This window comes from Ursus arctos, unplaced genomic scaffold (genome assembly GCF_023065955.2).
Source record: "Ursus arctos isolate Adak ecotype North America unplaced genomic scaffold, UrsArc2.0 scaffold_10, whole genome shotgun sequence".
NCBI lineage: Eukaryota > Metazoa > Chordata > Mammalia > Carnivora > Ursidae > Ursus > Ursus arctos.
The window spans coordinates 76403895-76426299 of NW_026622764.1; the positions used below are offsets into that span (position 1 = coordinate 76403895).

At 39.9% G+C, this 22405-nt stretch overlaps 1 protein-coding gene across 6 annotated transcripts in view; it reads right to left on the bottom strand.

The window, feature by feature from the left end:
* The window catches only part of IFT88 (intraflagellar transport 88), a 146842-nt gene that overhangs the window by 17312 nt on the left and 107125 nt on the right, over positions 1-22405 (bottom strand). For all 6 annotated transcript variants that reach the window (XM_057309773.1, XM_026492961.4, XM_026492957.4 and 3 more), the window contains 4 exons: positions 18449-18501; positions 16754-16819; positions 13291-13397; positions 6129-6195 (listed from right to left, as the gene is read on the bottom strand). In XM_057309773.1, the coding sequence (XP_057165756.1) occupies positions 6129-6195; positions 13291-13397; positions 16754-16819; positions 18449-18501 (293 nt within the window). The remainder of the gene's footprint in view (positions 1-6128; positions 6196-13290; positions 13398-16753; positions 16820-18448; positions 18502-22405) is intronic.

The window sequence follows — 22405 nt, forward strand, 5'->3', positions numbered from 1 at the left end:
TATTTATTGATAAACAGAAACACAGGAAAGGAAAAAAATTGATGGGATGTGTGTGTATGCTCATGTGTATATATAAAATGTGTATATATATTTTACAGATATATGTAATATATATGCGTTTATGTATTTCATCAGATTTAAATACATATATTACATATATCTGTAAAATAGATCGGATTTCCTGTGCTTTTTGTAATTTGCCTCTAATGGAAATCCCAAAAGAGGAGTTTCACGAATGTTTTGACTAACAGCATTATTGGAATAAATATTCAGCTTTCCAAATTGGTAACTTCAAAATACAACACTCACTTACATATACAATTTCTAGAATTTTTGTTTTTTAAAAAAACCCTTTTATAAACTCTGTACTCTGTAGTAAGAGAGAGGTACACTTGACATTTACCTTCATGCATTGATAAATGTGACCCTCTGGTGGTAGGAAAAACTCTGAGAATAACAAACTCCAAGGTCACACATCCAGGAGAGGTAAAGACATGGACCTTCACTATACACAGATGTGTACACCAGAATGTCAGGTACTGCCCCCTTCTCCTTGGTCAAATAGGAATCGCCCTTATCAGGTACTTGCCTGTGTCCGACACAGAGATGTATTAACGCATCTCTCCCTCTGAACAACCCTATTAGGTAGGTCCTATTTTCACTCCCATTTGACTGACAAGGAAACTGTGACAAAGATTAAATAACTTGCCTAAGGTCGTGTAAGATATGGTGACTTAGAAAAAGAGGTCCAGGGGCGCCTGGGTGGCACAGCGGTTAAGCGTCTGCCTTCGGCTCAGGGCGTGGTCCCGGTGTTATGGGATCAAGCCCCACATCAGGCTCCTCCGCTATGAGCCTGCTTCTTCCTCTCCCACTCCCCCTGCTTGTGGTCCCTCTCTCGCTGGCTGTCTCTATCTCTGTCGAATAAATAAATAAAATCTTTAAAAAAAAAAAAAGAAAAAAGAAAAAGAGGTCCAGAGATGTTGGACGAATACCAGGACTGAGGAATTAATTATAATGACCTCAAATGCAGGGCAATAAGCTAATGGCTGGAGGAAAGGAGCATGTTTTGTTGAAGAAACAAAACCTCATACACTCTGTTATTATGTGTTTGACATATCTGGACGTGGCTGGGACGTAAACAGCTAGGACAGTTTTAAGGGGAAAAGGTCAGCGATAAAGAATCTGACTGCACAAGCTGTGTGCAGTGTATTAGATAGCTGAAATCAGTGCTTTGAAAGAGGATAACCTGAGGGCCCCCATCTGTCACACCCAGGAACATTCTTGGGGAGTCCAGCCTAGAGCAGGAATTAGCAAACTACAGTCTGGGGCCCTATTTTGAACATCTAGTGAGCTAAGAATGGTTCAGACATTTTTGAAGCCTGGAAAGAAAGCAAAAGAATAACAATATTTTGTGACACATGAAATTTATAGGACATTCAAATTGCAGTGTCCAAAGATGAAGTTTCAGAGAGCTCAGCTACAGCCGTTCACTTACATGTTGTCCACGCCTGCCTTCGTGACACAGCAAGCATGGGTATGACCCCGGAGCCTCAACTGTCTCCTACCTGGCTCTTTACAGAAAAAGCGTGCCAACCCCCTGGCTTAGAGAAAACACGTGACACATTAGCAGATGAGACCAGCAAGGTAGACTGACACAGAGAAATTTCTTCAGAATCTGTGACACAGACAATACTTTGGTGCCGCAGTGTGTGCTATCAACTCTCTTCTAATATTTATTGCTACTAAAGTTCCCTTTGTGTTACATACCAGCTTCCAAATACTTAGATACCAGGGCATTCATCACAATTACTCTTTGGCTTTCTGAGGTGAAGAGGGCACTTACTCTGGAACCGAAGCTGACAGGAGTGACACTCTTGTGAAATAAGAGTCCTCAGTCCCTCTGGCTTCCCCAAGTTTTTTTTTGCCCCATACATGTTCACTCCCTTTCTTCCTAGAGATTAGCTACATTTTGTTGATGTGATTCTTTGAATTTAGATATATTTACATGTGCTTTTCCTATCCTACCTCCTTAGGCTGTAATCTTTTGTTTGTCCACAGGTGGTGGTCACTAAGCATGAGTTGTTCACTCTGCTTGGGACAACTGAGGTCCACAAAACTGTGAGAATGTATTCTAGTAAAAAAAACTTACCCTTGGACTAAAATCTTAAAACAAAACTTCAAATTTTAAAAATAAAGTATGGCTACAATGTATTTTATAACAGACATGTTTCTCAAAAAGTGTCCATAAAGTTAATTTCTGTTCACTGAGTCATACTACCCTACTCACTTTCATTATAAAATTATTTTTAGTGTAAAACTAAGTGATACATTGTCACGGGAAAAGTTCACACCCAAGACATAATAAAAACTAAAAAATGTAGCAAACTATTAAGTAGTACACAGAGTGAATAAAAACAATTTTTAAATGAAGCCTTAATAACACAGTGCTCAAGTCACAAAATGCAACCATCACGCTAAAATGTAAGATGTAAGATGCTTTACAAGAAGGCACTCTTGTTTCCTGAGGACAGATACACATGAGAGGCAGATGTGCTCTGCAAATTTCTTGGTCTTTTAATGCAAGCCAACACACTACGCAGGAATGTGATTACTCCCCTCCCCTGGCTTACCCATGTAGACCGTACAAATGCTGACTATGGAGACCTGGAACTTGTTGAATACAGCTCTCCTTGTGGACACTGACCTTCAGTGTGACTTAACTCTTTTCTGAATTGTTTGATGTTTTGGCACTGAGCAGCTGAAACCTTAACCCCAAATTTGGCATTCATTCATTCATTCATTCATTCATTTTTTTTAAAAAAGATTATTTACTTGAGAGAGATAGCAAGAGAGAGCATGAGTGGGGGTGGGGAGAAGGGAGAGAGAGAAGCAGACTCCCCAGGTCATGCAGATTCTCCCCAAATTTGGCATTTAAAAGAGTAATGCATTTCTACTTTAAGGAGTTAAAACAAGTTCATTTCATTTTTTTTTAAAAGATTTTATTTATTTGACAGAGAGAGAGACAGCGAGAGAGGGAACACAAGCAGGGGGAGTGGGAGGGGGAGAAGCAGGCTTCCCGCTGAGCAGGGAGCCTGATGTGGGGCTCGATCCCAGGACTCTGGGATCATGACCTGAGCCGTAGGCAGATGCTTAATGACTGAGCCACCCAGGCACCCCAAGTTCATTTCATTTTAAGCTAATTCTACAAAAACAAACTAAAGTACTGAAAATCCTGGAATGCATATTCAATATTCTAAAGCAAACATTATTGCTTTTCAACGCAGTTTGTATCAAATAATAATAATAGTTACTCAGCATCGAGTATGTGCCAGGCACTGCGCTGAGCCCCCTTCCATGAACTGTCCGTGTAATTTTAAGTTAGTTTCAAGCTCACACCACCTCCGAGGGTAATACACTTGGGAGTGACAGAACTAAGGCATTAGGCCAAAGGCTGGATGAGTGCCACTACTGTGAATTTCAATTTGGTGGTAATAGTAGCAGCAACTTTCTATACACACTATATCACATTTACTCTTATAATACCTCATTTAAGATCCATCGGCATCAGCATCAGCTGGGGCCTTGTGAAAATGCAAATTCCTGGGCATGGCCCAGACTGGTTCAGATTCTGGACTAGGGGCGCCTGGGTGGCTCAGTCGGTGAAGCGTCTGCCTTCAGCTCTGGTCATGATCCCGGGTCCTGGGATCATCCCTGCCTCGTCGTAATCGGGCTCCCTGCTCAGCGGGAAGCCTGCTTCTCCCTTTCTTGCTCCCTCTGCTTATGCTCGCCCTCACTTGCTCTCTTTCTGTCAAATAAATAAATAAAATCTAAAAAAAAAAGGAAAAGAAATGCTGGACTAGGAGTTCAGCAGGCTGTTTTCACAAGCCTTCCAGGAGACTCTGCCACATGCTAAAATTGGAAGAACCACTGAAGAGGACAGGAACTGAGGTTTATTAAACAGACTAACAGCAAAAATAAGGCTGTAGTAGGACTAGCCTGACCCACAAAAAAAGGGACAATTTTCAAGGGCCCTCAAGCATTTCATAAGTCTGTTATTTAAGTTCCCTTGGTCCTTGCTCCCGGGCAATACTTTAAAAATCTAGTTGTAGGCATTCATTTATTTTAACAGCTTAAGGCTGGTCTCTTTTGGATGCATTTAGAAAATCATCCCTTTCCACTATCTGACCTGTGGATCAGACAGGAGTGCCAAATATTTCCGTGTAAAGACGTAAATGTGCATCTCTAGGTTTCACAGGTAGAGGTGGACGATGGGTAAGATTGGGGGCTGTCACGTGTGGGTTTGTACTGGGAAGTCCTAACTGAGGTATGGCCACTATGCGCACAGTGACTGGTGCTGGCGGAGTGGGAGGGAGACGGCTGGTGAGGAGGGGGCACACCCGCAGTGTGCTGCGGGTGTTCTGAGAGGGCCCCATGAGGTGAAAGGGAAGAGAAAGTGAGAGAGGCATCCACAGCATGGTTTATTCAGACTTCAAAGCTGGGACAGTCTGCCCTGTGGCCTGTGCCAAGAGCTGGAGAAAAAAAGGCAGAAAATATGATTCTTGAGAAAGTGTCAGGGTGGAACCAGCAAGGCTACCGAAAGAGGCATTCCAACTTGGGGGGCAGGAGGAAATGAAGTCTGGGATGCCATGTAACTCATCCAACCCCAGAGGGTTAAGTGAACACACGAAAGCAGGCGTGAGGCCAGGGTAACAGAACTGAGGTGACATCTGATGGTTAGGGGGCACTATGGAGATGTGAACGCCCATCATGACCACAGAGGGCGGACCAGAGAGGAAATGGCTACTCCCTGAGGTGGCAGACTGCCCTTGGCACCCCTGGGACTCAAGCTGCAAGCTGCTTCTACTAATTTCTGAAGCTCTGAGTAACGACTCCTGTGACCTAAGGGTAAACAGGCGAGGATTGTGAGGTTCAGCTGGAGAAGCTGGACTGATCCTTAGAGAATCAAACTGTCTTGCTGGAACTAGATGTCACTGATGGCTGTAACTGCTTAAACCTAGCTGGCAAAGCAGAGCTTACAACTCAGGAAAGAATCTTTGTCCAGCTGCAGCTTCTAGGGAAGTGAGAGCACACCTGAGCACTCTGCAGCACAGCAGCAGTCTTGGCGGCACCTGAAACTTGTGTGTCTTTCCGCCCAGCTGTTCATTTCCCCAGGCACAGGGACCATGTCTTACTCACCCCCATGTCCTTGGCACTTCGCACAGTATTTATCTGGCGCCTGGCATGCATCTAATGCATGTTTATGAATGAATGAAAGAAGACCTACCTGAACTAAGGGTCCCATTTGTCTTTGTCCTGACTCCTAGATCACAAAGAGATGGGAGACTGAAGTTGGGCAGTTGGCGGACTTGGATCACGTATGCATGAGAGCGCTAAGTATGGATATGAGAGAATATATGTGTATTTCTAGATTCCAATTTAGCATTTATTTTTCCAATTAGTTTCTTTAAAACCACCAAATTTCTATGAAGTTTAACTTATACTACTCCCTGATGTAGACAGAGAAGGTAGATTTTGTTGATGAGGAAAGAGGGAAGGAAAACTTAACAATCTTCTTAAGTAATGGTGTGACGAGCAATCAAAGTCGAGGAACTGAGAGATGCAGACAAACTCAGAAATCACCTACAGCCTACAGCATTTACACGGTTGGTCTAAAGACAGAAGGCTGTCGTGATCAAGACAGGAACTAGAACTATGTCTCCTCATTTCAGACCGGCACTATCTCTACAAGAAAAGTGTAAAGACTCAGGACTGCCAGCATTCTATAAGATCATCTTACTTCTCATGGTACTGCCTTAAGTGTAAATTTAAAAAATGTAACACAGTAAAACCTCATTGGCATAGACACCTATGTTCATCTATCCAGCATGAACTTATTTAATAATCACTTAGCAGAAACAGGTATGGTTATTTAAGAAGTAAAATCCGCTAGCGTTTACAGTCATGGACATAGCAGACTGCTTACAAAATTGATTAGAATAAGTGAGGTTTTACTGTGTATAGATCAAGCAAACAAAGGACATTTTTTTGGATTATTCATGATGTTTCTAGAAGCCCATGGACTACCCGCCTGTCAAATCCAGTATTTCAAGGAAATGGGAAATACTCACCACTGCCGGCACTCCCCTCTCTTCTGCCGCGGGAGCCCCCACTGCTGTCTCTGCCAGACTTTATGCGCTAGAACAAGATGATGAATTTAAAAGAATAAATTATAATTCCTCAAAGTTGAATATAACTAAATGTTTATTTTTAAAAAATAACATTATCGTGTAGCCCTAAAGATTCACTGCTCCTAGGCCCTTAAAAGCTGGGTTCGAATTGCTCCATACTTGAGAGTTGACTCTACAAGAGAAAAGATGAGGCTGTTCTCTAAGTGAAGGGTTCACAGCCTGCCTGCTACCAGGGTCCTCAGTCCTTATGAAATACTCAAGTGGCACGTCCACTTACAGGTGCAGCGTGTATTACAAACCGAATATTCTCCTGATATGAAAGTTCACGTCTTAAACCTGGGGGGTGGCAGGGGACAAGGGAATCCACAGAAGGGCTATTTCCTGAGCTAGTCCAACTCTGTAATGGCTGAACCTGAACTATTTTGGGGAAAGAAAAGGTAAACTGGCTTTTGAAATTCAACTTCTACAATAAAAGTGCAATTAAAATCTCACAAAATGCCTATGATCTGTTCAGTAGTCCACTTTCTTAGGTACAAGCTCATCCTTAAAACATAAGAAATATCTCCAACCTGTGACATTCTTAAGTTTCTTGAAACAATTTATGGTTACTTTGTTTTGCTTACGTGTTAGACTTTTTGTATTGCCACGGAATCTGCCTCAAATCACACTGCCAGATTCTCATATGTCTAATGCTGTGTTTAGAGACAGGGCAGTCAGTAACCAGAATCAGAGAGCTTTTGAGATTTACTCTACAACTGACTTAAAAATTTGAAACAAAGGTTAGTACCTTATTTTGATCTTCAATAATATAAACACAATGTCATATTTAATTCAAAGGACAAACTATTCCCTCAACCCCGACGACTCCCCCAGTATTTATAAATTATCAGGTCTTGGAGGGGGTTACTGACATTGTGGTCTGCTAGGAAGAAAAAAATTTCCTTTCAATAATTCAAGACTCGTTTCTGTAAAATGGAACACTGTCCTAAAACCCAGGACTTTCAAATGCATGTAAACATGCTCACATTTTTTTCTGTTAAGAAACTTCCCTTGAAACCCCATCTCTCTCCTTTGCCCCTTCTCTTTTGAAAATCTAAAAATGATATAACAAAATAAAAATGTTAACATCCTTAATCAGATTTTATTTCAAAACTTGCTTTTCATCTCTCCACAGATTATTTCTAGCATAGCTAAAAGACCTATACAATGCTAAAATAAACTCATAAAGACAAATGCCCATGTAACTTGAAATTTTTTCAAATCAAATGTGAGACCAGATCTTACATCCTGCTTTAGTAGCCATATGTTTATAATAGGACAATTTAGGAAAGTGAGCACTTTCCACCGTCACCACACTCTTCACCCCATTCCACCTATTCCTTACTCTCATCTAAAACTTCCCAATTCTTCGGCTCTCAGCCATCTTTTCCTAATTAATTCCCTTAAATCTTCACTTTATTTCCAGCCTAGGATCACCCCACCTTTAAGCACATCTCCATCAGGACCTCCAGGCCCCTTGCTTGCCCACTTGTCTTTCCGCTCCACGCACCAAGAAACCTACAACCTGGCTTGATTCAATGACTTCTCTTCTTCCTCTCCTATTCCCAGGACACCGTGCCCTGCTGGACACATATCACGTAAGCACATGACAGTCTCCAGGGGCCTCCCCACTGCTGGCTCAGTGTCCGTCCCCACGCCCCACAGAACAACCATGTTTTTAATACACCACATGCTGTCCTTTTGACCTTTGGAAACGGACTGCCCCTCCTACTTTGTGAATAAAGGGCAGCCTGCACTGCTTGGATGTGCCAGCTTCCTGCCTCCATGGACCCTCTGTCTGTCATGCCCTTCTTCATCTTCTTCCTAGCTCCCTCTCGTCCCTTAAGCTCCACTCTCATCTTAGGGAAACGCCCCTGTAACCCAGGTGGCTGCTCATTCAGTGTGCTCACCAACACCCATACCCTCCTCACACTCACGGTCCTGCCCTGCTTGTCTTTTTCCTTCACCACTCTCCTGTGGGCAGAGAATGTGGGGTTTTGGTTTGGTTTGGGTTTTTTTGGGGGGGTTGGAGAGGAGTGGGAGAGGGAGGAGGTGCAGAGGGAGAATCTTGAGAGAGAGAGAATCTTAAGCAGGCACCACACCCAGTGTGGAGCGGGATGCGGGGGGGCTTAATCTCACAACCCTGAGATCATGACCTGAGCCAAAATCAAGAGTCAGATACGCACCTGACTGAGCCATCCAGGCTCATGGAGAATGAGGGTTTTTATTATCCCCTTCCAACTGGACACCTATTTGCTGCTGAAAATCAACAAATTTCACCATACTGAATCTTGTATACTTTGTTCTCTAATCCTCTTTCTCGCATTTCGGCTGATATTTTTCTCTTCCTTTTCATATTTAGATTACTCAGTATTTAATTCCTGCTCTTCCCATTTTGTTCTTTTACAGACTATGGTCAAGCGTGACACAATGCCTTGCAGCTAACTTTTTTGTGTTGAGTGAAGAAGAAACATAAAACATCTCTTTAAAAATGTTTCTAAGAGGCTTACAGCGCCGGGGGCCAGTTCACATTGCTCCAGGCCCATAGTAGCCAGACATGGCAGAGAAGGTCTTTCTTGCCTGGCCTAACGGCCTATGCCTGGAACTGCTTATTGATGGCACTAATGAATACACATGTGTAAAAGTTTTCTTCTTACTCAGGAATGTAGATCCCCCCAAGCATAAAGGGGAGAACAGTCTTCTTTTTCCATTATAGTTCCAGGAAGAGAAACAGATTCTCTGAAAAATCAGTCTAAATAAATTTCTGGCTTTAACATTTTAAAGTAGGAGTTAGGGGTTCAGGGAGAAACACTATCCTGACTCACTTAAACCTGAATCAATTTATCTTTCTTAGGTCTACATAAATCCTTTTCCATTTTTAAACAATTGTTAAAAATCCATGGACTGATTTATTTTACATCTACTTTCTGCCCCCCACTCCCCAAATCAGATTCCATATCCTGAGCTGGCATTTGATCATTTGCATGATGACCCTGTAGGAGCATAAACTCTAGACAAGTGTTTTTCAAACTTTAGTAAAAAGAAAAATACCTGGAGAACTTGTTTAAAAAAACACATACACAGGGGCATCTGGGTAGCTCAGCTGGTTGGGCATCTGCCTTCAACTCAGGTCAGGATCCCAGGACCCTGGGATCCAGCCCCTCATCAGGCTCCCTGATGAGCAGGGAGCCTGCATCTACCTCTCTCTCTGCCTCTCCCCTCCACTGGTGCATGCACTCTCTCTCTCAAATAAATAAATTCTAAAAACAAAAACAAAAACAAAAAAAAAACACATAGACAGATTCTTGAATTTAACTCTGGGGTAGGGTTTGGGTAGGTCTGGGGTGGGGCCCAAGACTTTGTAATTCTAAGATGTGCCCAGGTGATTCTGAGGCTCTACTGGTCCACAGAGCATGCTTGAATAGAACCATTCTGAGACCCTAATGGCTAATCAAATTTTGGTGAGTTGATGGCAAGATACATTTTAGTTTAATTCATGGTATGAGTTACCAACTTTTCTGAGTGCAGAATAAGTAAGGACTATACATCAACTAAAAATAATTATTGGCATCATCCTTTTCCCCTACTATTCAAAAGGTAGTAAGGCACAGTAATTAGGAACCTGGGGTTGGGAGCCAGCCTGCCTGGATTTGAAGCCTAGGTCTGCCCCCAATAAATGTGTGACCTGGAGGAAGTTACTTAGCCACCATGGATATCAGTTTTCTCATCTATTAAAAAAAATAATAAGACCATACCCAACATTGTAGGACTATTGTGATGTTTAAATTAGTTAATAAAGTGCTTACTTAGAACAGTGCCTGTACCTATCATACACTCAGTAAATGCTAGCTGTTGCTATTATTAATGTCTAATTAGCAGATGTAATCAAGTGGAATTAAAGGGAAAACTGTTACCAGAACCATGAAGAGTGCTAACATCATTCACGAACATTCATCTAGTGTCTTCACTTCTTTTCCTTCCTGCTGCCAAACTTCCACCGTTACTAGCACTTCCAGAGGAGAGGAAGGGATAAAGACTGAGAGTAAACTCTGCATTCCTTTAACAGCTCTAGGTAAAAGTTTGATGTGATTATCTATGATATCCCTGCTATCAATTACATGTCCATTTCACAAACGGTCTCAAGTTCACAATATGGAAGTGTTCTTCAGCAAGAAACACCAAAATTAGACTGATTGTAGAGAGTTACAAACTCTAAAAAAGGTATTTGGCTGTCTAACTGTGAAAATGCTTAAAGAAATCAAGACATATCTGTACAATAGAGTATCATGCAGGCATTAACAAATGAAGAAATTTTAATTACACAGAAAAATGTTAAGTTTCTGCAGTAGGACAGATTCTAAACAAGAAACGCACAGAAATAGTCACAAGTTTTAAGTTCTAATTTAGAAAAGGAGAGCGTCCTTAATTCAGAAGTTTATTTATTATACTTTGTTCCATAACTAATAGTGCTTTATGCACTATGCAAGCCAAGAAATAGAATGCTCTGCCCCAATGGCTCACAATCTCAGAAACACGTACTGAAATGGGACATGCAACAATTAAAAGATAAATAAGCTCTCGGATAGTGAGAATTCTTTCTCTTTAAGTCTCTTCTTTCTAGGACCCTTCTTTTTCACAATTTTTTCTCCTCCACTTTGTATTTATAAGCAAAATGTAAAGTGAGAAAACATCAAATGTTTCTTTTGTTTAAGATTTAATGAGGAATACCAAAGAATAGAGAAATTGATTTCAAGGGCGCTGTAGAGAGAGTGCTTTGCGGATGAGGACTGTGACTTTGACTCTAATGAAAGATTAAGCAGTAACATTTGAGGGAAGATATTAAGGAGAAGCTACAATGAGAGAAGGTATAAATGTATAAAATGTATAAATGTAATGACCTTATGTTTTATACAGATTACAATGAGGGCAGTGATAAAATACTGCCAAAAGAGGCACTACTCAAGCACTGTGAGACATTAATAATTGCAGTGAATAAGTAAGAGAACCACTGGAAAATCTAAATGCATCAACGGTAACTTGTATGAGTTTACTAAAGTATTCTTAATTAAGTTATTAGGGAATTATTTTAGTGAAGACAATGGAACGATGTCAGGTCTATGAGAGAAACAGATAAAAATTGACTATATTCAATGTATATATAACTATTTTGATGGAAGAGGAATCAAAAGGCTGAGTACTACCTAGAAAAGAAAAGCAGTCTCAATGACATTTACATATTCATTTTTTAAAAAAGATTTTATTTATTTATTTGAGAGAAAGAGAGAGAGTGCGAGCACAAACAGGGGAGAGGGGCAGAGGGAGAGACAGAAGCGGACTCCCCACTGAGCAGGGAGTCTGACAGGAGGGGTGGGGTGAGGCTGGATCCCAGGACCCTGAGATCATGACCTGAGCCGGAAGGCAGATAGATGCTCAATTGACTGAGCCAACCACGCACCCCTACATATTCATTCTTAACAGTAAGACCTGACAGTCCACAAAATTATTAACCTGTAGCAGTCAGCCAGAGGAAGAAAGAGTTTAACATCACAGGGAGAGAATGGATAAAGGAAAAAGGATGAGGGAAGAGGAAAGGCAAAGAGATAGAGAAAGCCAGTGTAAACATGAAGTACTGTAAAGACCAGAACCAGAGCACAGTATCTACAATGGCTCAACCCAGATACAACTAAACATGCGGAAATCAAGTGATAAGAAAATTGTGCAAAAGCAACTCTGCATCTCTTTAAAGGGGGCATATTTGGTCTTTGCCCTTAAAATTCATTTCCGAGGGACTCCTCAGAATCAGGGTTTCCTACCGCTGGAATTCCCTTGTGGGCTGGCTGCAAGGCAAGTCCCAGGGAGTCAGAAGGGCTGCTACTTATTGTGTAAAAGGGGGTCCCAGTGGAAGTCTACTAAATCAGAGATGGTAGTGCATATGCCAGTTTTCCTGTTTAAGGCTGTAAGTTGCGAGAACTATACTATGCATGATCCATAATTTGTATTAGTTGTGTTCTCTGTTCAGTATAAACTTAAACTACTAATGACAACAACTAATTTTAAGCTCCAAACCATGTTCTTAGTTTGAAATATATAATTATTTTTGATTCTTCTTAATGAAACACATTTAATAGTGATTATGAGGACAATTATGATCACTTGAACTTTGATTTATACCCATTTAATTTTACAAAGCTTTCACATAGGTTACCTAATTTAGCAATTGGTACATGGTAGTAAATTGGTCTTCACAGCAAGTTTTAAACTATATACCTTACCATGGCGTTTTAATACCAACTTATGTTTTACAGGATTTTTAAGGTAAAAATCTATGTCATGCTCATAATCCTTAAACAACTGATACTTGAAAAAAGAGAATAAAACAATCAGATCACATCTTCAAAGCAAAGACAAGATAACCACACTTTGAAAGCAAATATGGAATTTAGATTTAATTATCCAAGATAATTAATTTCTTGAAAAGTCTAACCTTAAAGAATGTTTTCTTTCTATGAAAGACAGACACTCAAAAATCATGTTAAATTTTTAAATATTCTAGGCTCAAACTTAGGAGAGATTATTCTCTTAAGTAAAAATAAGAACACTGTTATTCCACATGTTGCATGAAACACAGAAATAAAATGCTTCCATGTATATTAATATTATTCACAGAGCTATGTTCTACTACATAATGAAACAGCTTAAAGAAAAGTACTATTATTATATAGTCCTTAGCTTAGCTTCCACGGGCCACAGGACACTCCAACTGAAATGAATTGCATAAATTAACCTGTGAGTTATTTTGTATTAGGGAAAGTTAGTGATTTGTCTGTGAGTACCCATCCATGAAAGTATGTTGATTCTGATGCACTTTCTCCTATTAAGAATCGGTTCTTGATAGAATTTTATCCTCAAACTAGAATTTTAGTTATTCTTCCTTTTGTACCACAGCAGAAAAAAATTTCAACTTTATTTTACTGAGAGAAGCCCTCAGAATCACTCAGTTGAGCTACAGAAGGCTGACATTTTGAAAATTAACAGACAGCAGTTTTTGGCCCATATGAGATACCTGTTCCCTTATTTCTTTCATTTTTTCCAATCTCTTGAGTTTTGTTGCATATTCTTGAACTTCTTTTAATCCAATATCTGTGCAGAGACGAACCAAGAAACGCAAACCTAAGTTGTAAGAGATAGTTTTAGAAAAATATTAATGCACAATGTTGAAAATGAACTCAGTCTTTTGGGACACAAGTAGGAATGATACTCACAAATAGTGTTTGTTTCTATTAAAAATTAACTACAGTTTGTATTCTCTGGCCCTATGAAAATGGATTTCCTTGGAAGGGGACCTAAAGGGACAGACTCTCCACCTGCCCTGCCCTCAGGCAAGACCACGCCATCTACTTAGAGCGCTCCTCAAATTCTTTATGCCCTTATTTGCTTTTCCTTTATACCACTTATGACTACTGACCTATATATTTGTTTGTTGTCTTTCTCTTCCCAGGGGTTTTCATCTGTTTTACTTTCCGCCACACCTACAGTGCTTGACCAGTGCTGTATACCAACACTGCAGCATTACTCCACAAAAATCTGTATGTCAGCAATTCATGACCACTAACGTATTGTAAAAGTAATGTTCTAAAATAATTTAAAATGGGGGCGCCTGGGTGGCACAGCGGTTAAAGCGTCTGCCTTCGGCTCAGGGCGTGATCCCGGCGTTGTGGGATCGAGCCCCACATCAGGCTCCTCTGCTATGAGCCTGCTTCTTCCTCTCCCACTCCCCCTGCTTGTGTTCCCTCTCTCGCTGGCTGTCTCTATCTCTGTCAGATAAATAAATAAAATCTTTAAAAAAAAAAATAATTTAAAATGTCACTATATAAATTGCCTATGTATACATTTATCTTAATAATTCACAGTAAGAAGGTAATTTACATATATTGTACAAATAATACTTAACTATTTCTCTTACTACCTAGCCTTAGAAAGAGTGGCTTAGGAATAGTTAATGTAAAATAAAAATCATTGCTTTTGGTAGATGTTCTCTGACATTTAGTATGTCATCTGAACTCTATAGAGCAGGTCAATTTTTGCTAACTGAAGAATATATTTTAAGAATGAATTATCTTGTTGGGTTTATCAGAAAACTACTCTGCTCAAAGCGAGATACTACACGGGTGCAAATGTTTTTTCTATAGCTATAGTTAAGGTAGACAAATTATAATTTGTTTTGAAAATTATCCAGGCCAAAGTCATCCTGAATATTCCCTATGGCACAGATAATCATTCACTTAATTCTTAGAATGAATCTTTTTTTAAAAAATATTTTATTTATAAGTAATCTCTACACCCAACATAGGGCTCAAACTCACACCTCTGAGATCAAGAGTCACATGCTCCACCGACTGAGCTGGCCAGGTGCCCCTTAGAGTGAATCTTAGACTCTCAATAAAGAAATTTGTACTTGCTTGGAGACTCTCCCTTTACTGCTCCAGTGCAGAGGTCCCAAAGCCATGGCAAGGTTCTCAATCAGCAGCAATTCTGTCAATGCAATTTGGCAATGTCTGGGGACATTTCTGTTTTCTATAACAAGGGGGTAGAAGTACTAGGAGCCTCTGGTGGGTAGAGGCCAGGGATGCTGCTAAAACATTCTATAATCCATAGGATGGCCACCCACAATACAGAATTATCTGATCTCAAATGTCAATGGTGCCAAGGTGGGGAAACATTTGCCTAGCAGACTTTTCGGTTGCTTCATTTTTACAAAAGATATTATTGCTAGCTCTCATTTAATTTCTAAATCACCAGTTTCCTAAAGTGACTGAGATTAAGAATCACATAAAAAATTTTTAAAAAAATAAATAGGAGGGGAGCCTGGGTGGCTCAGTTGGTTAAGCATCTGACTTCTGGCTCGGGTCATGATCCAGGGTCCTGGGATTGGGCCAGCATCGGGCTCTCCACTCAGCCTGGGAGTCTGCTTCTCCCTCTGCCCCTTCCCTCCACTTGTGCGCTCTTGCTCTCTCTCTCTCCCTCTCTCAAATAAATAAGTAAAAATCTTAAAAAAAAAAAAAAAAGAAATAGGAAATGAAAGATATCTGCAGCCACTGCAAACCTAAATGAGAATCTCTGTAGGTTGGGCTAGAAATTTGTGCTTTTTAAAGTTTTACAAGTAATTCCCACATAGATGGTTTCCTTATGGCATTTGCAAACTATTGTTGTAAATTAACAAATCAGCTTCTAATAAGCATTAGAAAAGTTCCTGCTCCTAAGCTGCTACCAAAGGCCATAATTCTGAGCTCTCTGCTGTTGACCTTTCACAAAAGCCAAATGGAGAAAAATATTAATGAAGGAACGTGCAGTACACCTCATTCCTGGATCAGGCTGGGCCACCGGAAAACGGCATGGAAAAGATTTGTCTTACTGAACTGAAACGCATTGTTTAGTGTTCATTGTCACTGAAGCGCAAAATTAAAAACTCTTTCAAACATTTTATTTGCTGTGGAGATGTCATGAAAGCAAGGAGCTGCTATAACTTTAATTGATCTTATCTAATATATCTCTTGGTTTCGCAACATAAGTGAACAGTTAGAAATGTTTTCTTCTTCCCAAGTAATTACTTTGTTTCCTCATAAATAGAAAAGATTATATAACTGATTACATTTTTTCTCTTTCCCTTAGCTGCAAGGCTATTCAGGGCCAAATACACAGTTTAATGGGAGTCTGTGGCATGTGAATATGGTTATTTTGTATTTTTCTTGATCATGATTTTGTTTTTGGTACTCCTATAATACTTCACATTATTACTTTAAGTTACATCAAACCCATTGTGCAACAAGATGGGGAATAAATGAGTATTTTCTACAAAGCTAACTTCACAAAAGGGAAATAGCCCAATACCATGTAACATAATGTTTTAAACTTAAAACGTTTGCTATCCATATGAGCAAGATGATTGTTCTATTTTCATAAACTGTAAAAGTTGCATAAACCTCAGAAAATTACATACTAAGTGGAGAGTTAAAAATGCCTTTTCTGGGGTGCCTGGGTGACTCAGTTGGTTGGGTGTCTGCCTTTGGCTCAGGTCATGATCTGGGGACCCTGGGATCCAGACCCACATTGGGAGCCTGCTTCTCCCTTTCCCTCTGCCCCTTCCCCTGCTCGCTCCCTCTCTCAAATAAATAATACATAAATTTTTAAAAATTTTTAAAAATGCATTTTCCATAAAATATCACAATTTATGAACTTTAAAAAGCAATAAACCAAAATTTGTTCTTCAGATTTCACAAAACTTTGATATATAGATCTGTTTATTACTAAAGAGAACCCAATGTATACTTAAATCCATCAAAAATTAAATTCTATACAATGTACTTGCATAGTCAAATTTTCTGATCCTATAACCACATGTGTAATCATGTATCACAAATTATAGACTGGTAGCTATATATGCAATTACTGTAGCAAATGTAGTTATCATACTTAAGGACATAAAATGCGAGAACTTATAGCTTCAAAGTTACGAGATGTAAACTCACATTCAACATTTTCTGGAAACTTTCTGTGAATTTCCTTATAAGTATCTAATGCTTTTTGGTAGTTACCTATAAATAAAAAAAGAGAAAAAAACCACATTAGCAGATTATAAAAATTAATAAGATTCAGCAAAGTAGTAATTTTAATTCAAGACACTGACACCATTTATTGGTTTAGTAAGAAGACTTACATGTTTGCCACAAGCATATATAAACCATTCTTAATATAACTTCTGGAAGAAAATGTACAGATAAAAGAAGTTTGAGAAAGGGGCAGAGCAGAAGTAAATGGGTGATGACTGAAACTTAGTTTAGTTCTTAAAATAAATACGTTCGTGTCAAAAATTAAGATCTATTCAATGTCTAAAAATTAAAGATTTCAGAAGAACAAATTCAAAAGTAATTTAAGTGGTAAGCTAACATTAATTTCAATGTCATTTACTTAGTTGGAAAAGATGAAAAATAACCTTTTCCGGTAGTTTTTATTTTGAAACATTAAAAAGTTTACAGAAAGCATTTTGTTTTAAAATATAATACTTTAACTTCATAGCAGCAAAGAAGAGGAAAAATGAATTTTGGATCTTTGCTAAAATCTCAGTAAACAAGTAATGAATCTCCCTGGGCCCCACTCTACACAAGGGCCAGCCATGCTGACCCTCCAAGAGCTGCGGTGAGAATTGGAAGTACCCAGCATCCAGCAGCTCTCAATAAACATCAGCTTCTCTTCCAATCTGTACTTCAGTAAGGCAAGGGAGGTTCTGTCTTAAATCACTCAGAATACCTCATATGTATATACACTTTACATATGACTGACACTGTAATGAACCCTGGGAGCTCAGAACCCACTGTGATATAAATAACATGTATATACAGTACAGTGATGTTATAGATCTCATAGGAAATACAGTAACAGCAAAGATCAATGATCTAAATGATTTGAGCACTCCTGTGTATATATTCTGTGCCATTCTGAAGGAGCTCACAGAGGTAAAGAAGGAAATCCACAAAACAGGATGAGAACAGTGTTAACACTGCCACATCTGTGCTCCTCTTGGATTAAGGAATTTCTTTTCCTGGATCATTTGTAGGCTTTAAAAGAGGGATTACAAATCTATTAACATTTATCTCCTTGCTTAATCTCTGATGAGAGTCTTAATAGTTTCATTCACTGCAAGGTTAGTCCAACACTACTAATATCTCTATGCTCCAGGAGAAGTGTCAGCAGTACAGGATGTAAAAAAAAGTTACTGAAAACATAAACAAAGACACCTAGTGGTATTTGGTTTGGAAAACACAGCCCCAGTTGTTCTGGTTCAGGGCCTTCTTCAGGCTTCTCAAGTGTGAGACAGTCTCATAAGTTTGGCAGAGCATACAAGGATGTTTAGAATTAGGTGAACAGAAACGTTTATTTTTCTGTGACTAACTTGTCAAAATGATTACACGTTAACTTTGAAAAATAATGAATCTGTTCTTAATAGTGGTGATGGAAAATACGATTTAGACCCACTTTGTAAGCATAACTTTTTTCTGTATGTAGTAATTATTATGTTTCTCATATAGTGCTTCAATATGTGTGATAATCAAAAGCTAATGTTTTAATAAACAAATATGCAGCTGGAACACAGTTATATGAATAATTACCTAAAAGACATAAAGAAGTAAAATATATAAAAAAATGAATAAAATTAAAGCATTTACCACTTCTTCTAAAACAACTAGCTACCATCAGCTGCCATTTCACTTGTGTAGGCCTATAAAAGAAATAAATTATATAAAATCAGAGATGAAATATAAATATTCTGCAATGGTCAGTTTTATAAAGCTATATACTATAGTATCTTTCAAGCTTTTTTCAAATACTTTTTGACCTTTGATTAGATCTTTATTATTGACAATAGCATATATATAATTTCCTTCATTACCGATCATATGTGTATTAGAAAATTTAAATTTAAGAGTCCTTCAATCTAGTTCATGCCTTATTTAGATTTTATGTGAACCACTTAACCTGTTTGGCTAAAGACCACTGCATTCTATTTTAAACACTATCATTATCTCTGCCATAATTTTATATTTTCGCTTAGTACCCTAAGGATTAGAAATTTAGGCTTATGAATTTAGTACCCATGAGGCAATTTTTGACCTTGTGTGTGAACAATTAGGCTCCAACTAAAGATGGAGTAAAAAAGAATTGTATTCATCCTTTTTTTCCTCTTCAAAAGAAATGAATTTTCTTTTCCAAAATAAGTAATTAAGGGGGTTAAGATGGTGGAGGAGTAGGGGACCCCTTTTTCAGCCGGTCCCCTGAGTCGAGCTGGATAGGTACCACACCAGCCTGAACATCCACAGAATCAGCCTGAGACGCAGGAAGATACATCTGGATCTCTACAAATGAACATCTCCCGCGCTGAGTATTGAGGTACAAAGCGGGGAGCCCTGAAACCGCACAGATATCGGAAGATAAACGGAAGGGGAAGGGAGCCGCCGCATTCGGGCGCCGGGAAGCGGTAGCCACCTGCACGGGGGAGCGGGCGGACTCACCGATGGCACCGGCGGCGAGAGAGAGCAGACTGAGACTGTGAGCAGGGAGTGTGCGCCACCAGACTTCTCACGGAACTCCGGTGTGCTCACTGGACCAGACTGAGACCGGGAGCTCCGGGAGCGCGCGGGGTGGCTGGCGGCTGGCAGCGTTAGAAACACAAAGGACAGAGACGCACCGGCCCTGGAAGTGAGGACTGGGACACCAGGTGTGGGGCGCACATCCCGGGACGCTGCAGGGTTGAGCAGCACCAACAGAAACAGAGTTAAATTGGCCAGAACATCAGTGGAGAATGGGCTGCAATCCCCTCTGTTCTGAGACAGAGGCTAGGATTCGGCCACTGCTGCTCTCTCAGAAAAGGCACAGCAAACCGCCAGGGAAAGCCGCCAGAGAACAAAAGCCTGGAAATACCAGCTCACAGTGTGCCCATCCCCATCCCCCTTCCCAGGGGACACGGAGACTCTACCCAAACAGGGTTGCCTGAGTATTGGCGCGGCAGACCCCTCCCCCAGAAGGCAGGCTGAAAAATCAAGAAGCCCACGTCCCTGAGAACCCTATAAAACAAGGGTGCACTGCCTGGGTCCCGGTCAATAATCTGGGCTCTGGACAACCCCGCAACCTGAATGACGAGAAGGAGAAATCCCCCCCAGCAAAGAAAGGGCAATGAGTCTGTGGCCTCTGCCACAGAACTAATGGATATGGATGTAACCAAATTATCAGAAATGGAATTCAGAGTAACAATGGTCAAGATGATGTGTAGACTTGAAAAAAGTATTAACGAAAATGTTAATGAGAATATAGAATCTCTACGGGCGGAAATGGGAGCGAATCTGGCAGAAATTAAAAATTCTATGAGCCAAATGCAGTCAAAACTAGAGGATCTGATGGCCAGGGTGAATGAGGCAAAGGAACGTATCAGCGAACTGGAGGATGGGTTAGTAGAAGAGAAAGCTAAAATAGAATCTGGACTCAAAAAAATCCACGTTCAAGAATGTAGGTTACAGGAGATTACTGACTCAATGAAACGTTCCAACGTCAGAATCATCGGCATCCCCAAGGGGGTGGAGAAAAACAGAGGTCTAGAAGAGATATTTGAACAAATTGTAGCTGAAAAATTCCCTAATCTAGCAAGGGAAACAAACATTCATGTCCAAGAGGCAGAGAGGACCCCTCCCAAGCTCAACCACGACAAACCTACACCACGTCACGTCATAGTGCATTTCGCAAGTATTAGATCCAAGGATACAGTATTGAAAGCGGCCAGGGCAAAGAAATTTCTCATGTACCAAGGCAAAGGTATCAGAGTTACGTCAGACCTGTCTACACAGACCTGGAATGAGAGAAAGAGGTGAGGGGGGCATTTTTAAAGCTCTTTCAGAGAAAAACATGCTGCCAAGGATCCTCTATCCAGCAAGGATGTCATTCAGAATTGATGGAGAGATAAAGACCTTCCAGAATTGCCAGTCACTGACCAATTTCATAACCATGAAACCAGCCCTACAGGAGATATTAAGGGGGGTTCTATAAAGGTAAAAAGGCCCAAGAGTGATACAGAACAGAAAGTCACAACCGATACAAAGACTTTACTGTCAACATGGCATCATTAAAATCATATTTCTCAGTATTCAGTCTCAATGTAAATGGCCTAAATGCTCCCATAAAGCGCCACAGGGTTGCAGATTGGATAAAAAGACATGACCCATCCATTTGCTGTCTACAAGAGACTAATTTTGAACCCAAATATAAATTCAGGCTGAAAGTAAAGGGATGGAGTACCATCTTTCACGCAAATGGACCTCAAAAGAAAGCTGGGGTAGAAATTCTCATATCAGACAGATTGGATTTTAAACTAAACACTATAGTTAGAGATACAGAAGGCAACTATATTATTCTTAAAGGAGGTATCCAACAAGTGCATATGACAATTATAAATATATATGCCCCCAACAGGGGAGCAGCAAGATACACAAGCCAACTCTTAACCACAATAAAGAGACATATAGATAACAATACATTAATAGTAGGGGACCGCAACACCCCACTATCAGAAATAGACAGAACACACATGCAAAAAAATCGACAAAGAAACAAGGGCTTTGAATGCCATACTTGACGAGTTGGACCTCATAGATATATATAGAACACTACACCCCAGAACCAAAGAATACTCATTCTATTCTAATGCCCATGGAACATTCTCAAGAATAGACCATGTTCTGGGTCACAAAACAGGTCTCAACTGATACCAAAAGACTGAAATTATTCCCTGCATATTCTCAGACCACAACGCTTTGAAAGTGGAACTCAACCACAAGGAAAAATTTGGAAGAAACTCAAACACTTGGAGACTAAGAACCATCCTACTCAGGAATGACTCGATAAACCAGGAAACCAAAAATCAAATTAAACAATTTATGGAGACCAACGAGAAAGAAAACACAACGGTCCAAAACCTATGGGATACTGCAAAGGCAGTCCTAAGGGGGAAATACATAGCCATCCAAGCCTCACTCAAAAGAATAGAAAAATCTAAAATGCAGTTTTTATATTCTCACCTCTAGAAGCTGGAACAGCAACAGAGGGACAGACCTAATCCACGCATGAGGAAGCAGTTCACCAAAATTAGAGCAGAAATCAATGAATTAGAAACCAGGAGTACAGTAGAGCAGATCAACAGAACTAGAAGCTGGTTCTTTGAAGGAATCAATAAAATTGACAGACCACTGGCAAGACTTATCCAAAAGAATAGAGAAAGGACCCAAATTAATAAAATTATGAATGAAAAAGGAGAGGTCACAACCAACAACAATGAAATTGGAAGGATTATTAGAAACTTTTATCAACAGGTTTATGCCAATAAATTAAGCAATCTGGAAGAGATGGAGGCCTTCCTGGAAGCCTATAAACTACCAAGACTGAAACAGGAAGAAACTGATTTTTTAAACAGGCCAATTAATTATGAAGAGATTGAGTCAGTGATAAACAACCTTCCAATAAGAAAACTCCAGGCCCGGACGGTTTTCCTGGGGAATTCTACCAAACATTCAAAGAAGAAATAATACCTATTCTCCTAAAGCTATTTCAAAAAATAGAAACAGAAGGAAAGCTACCAAACT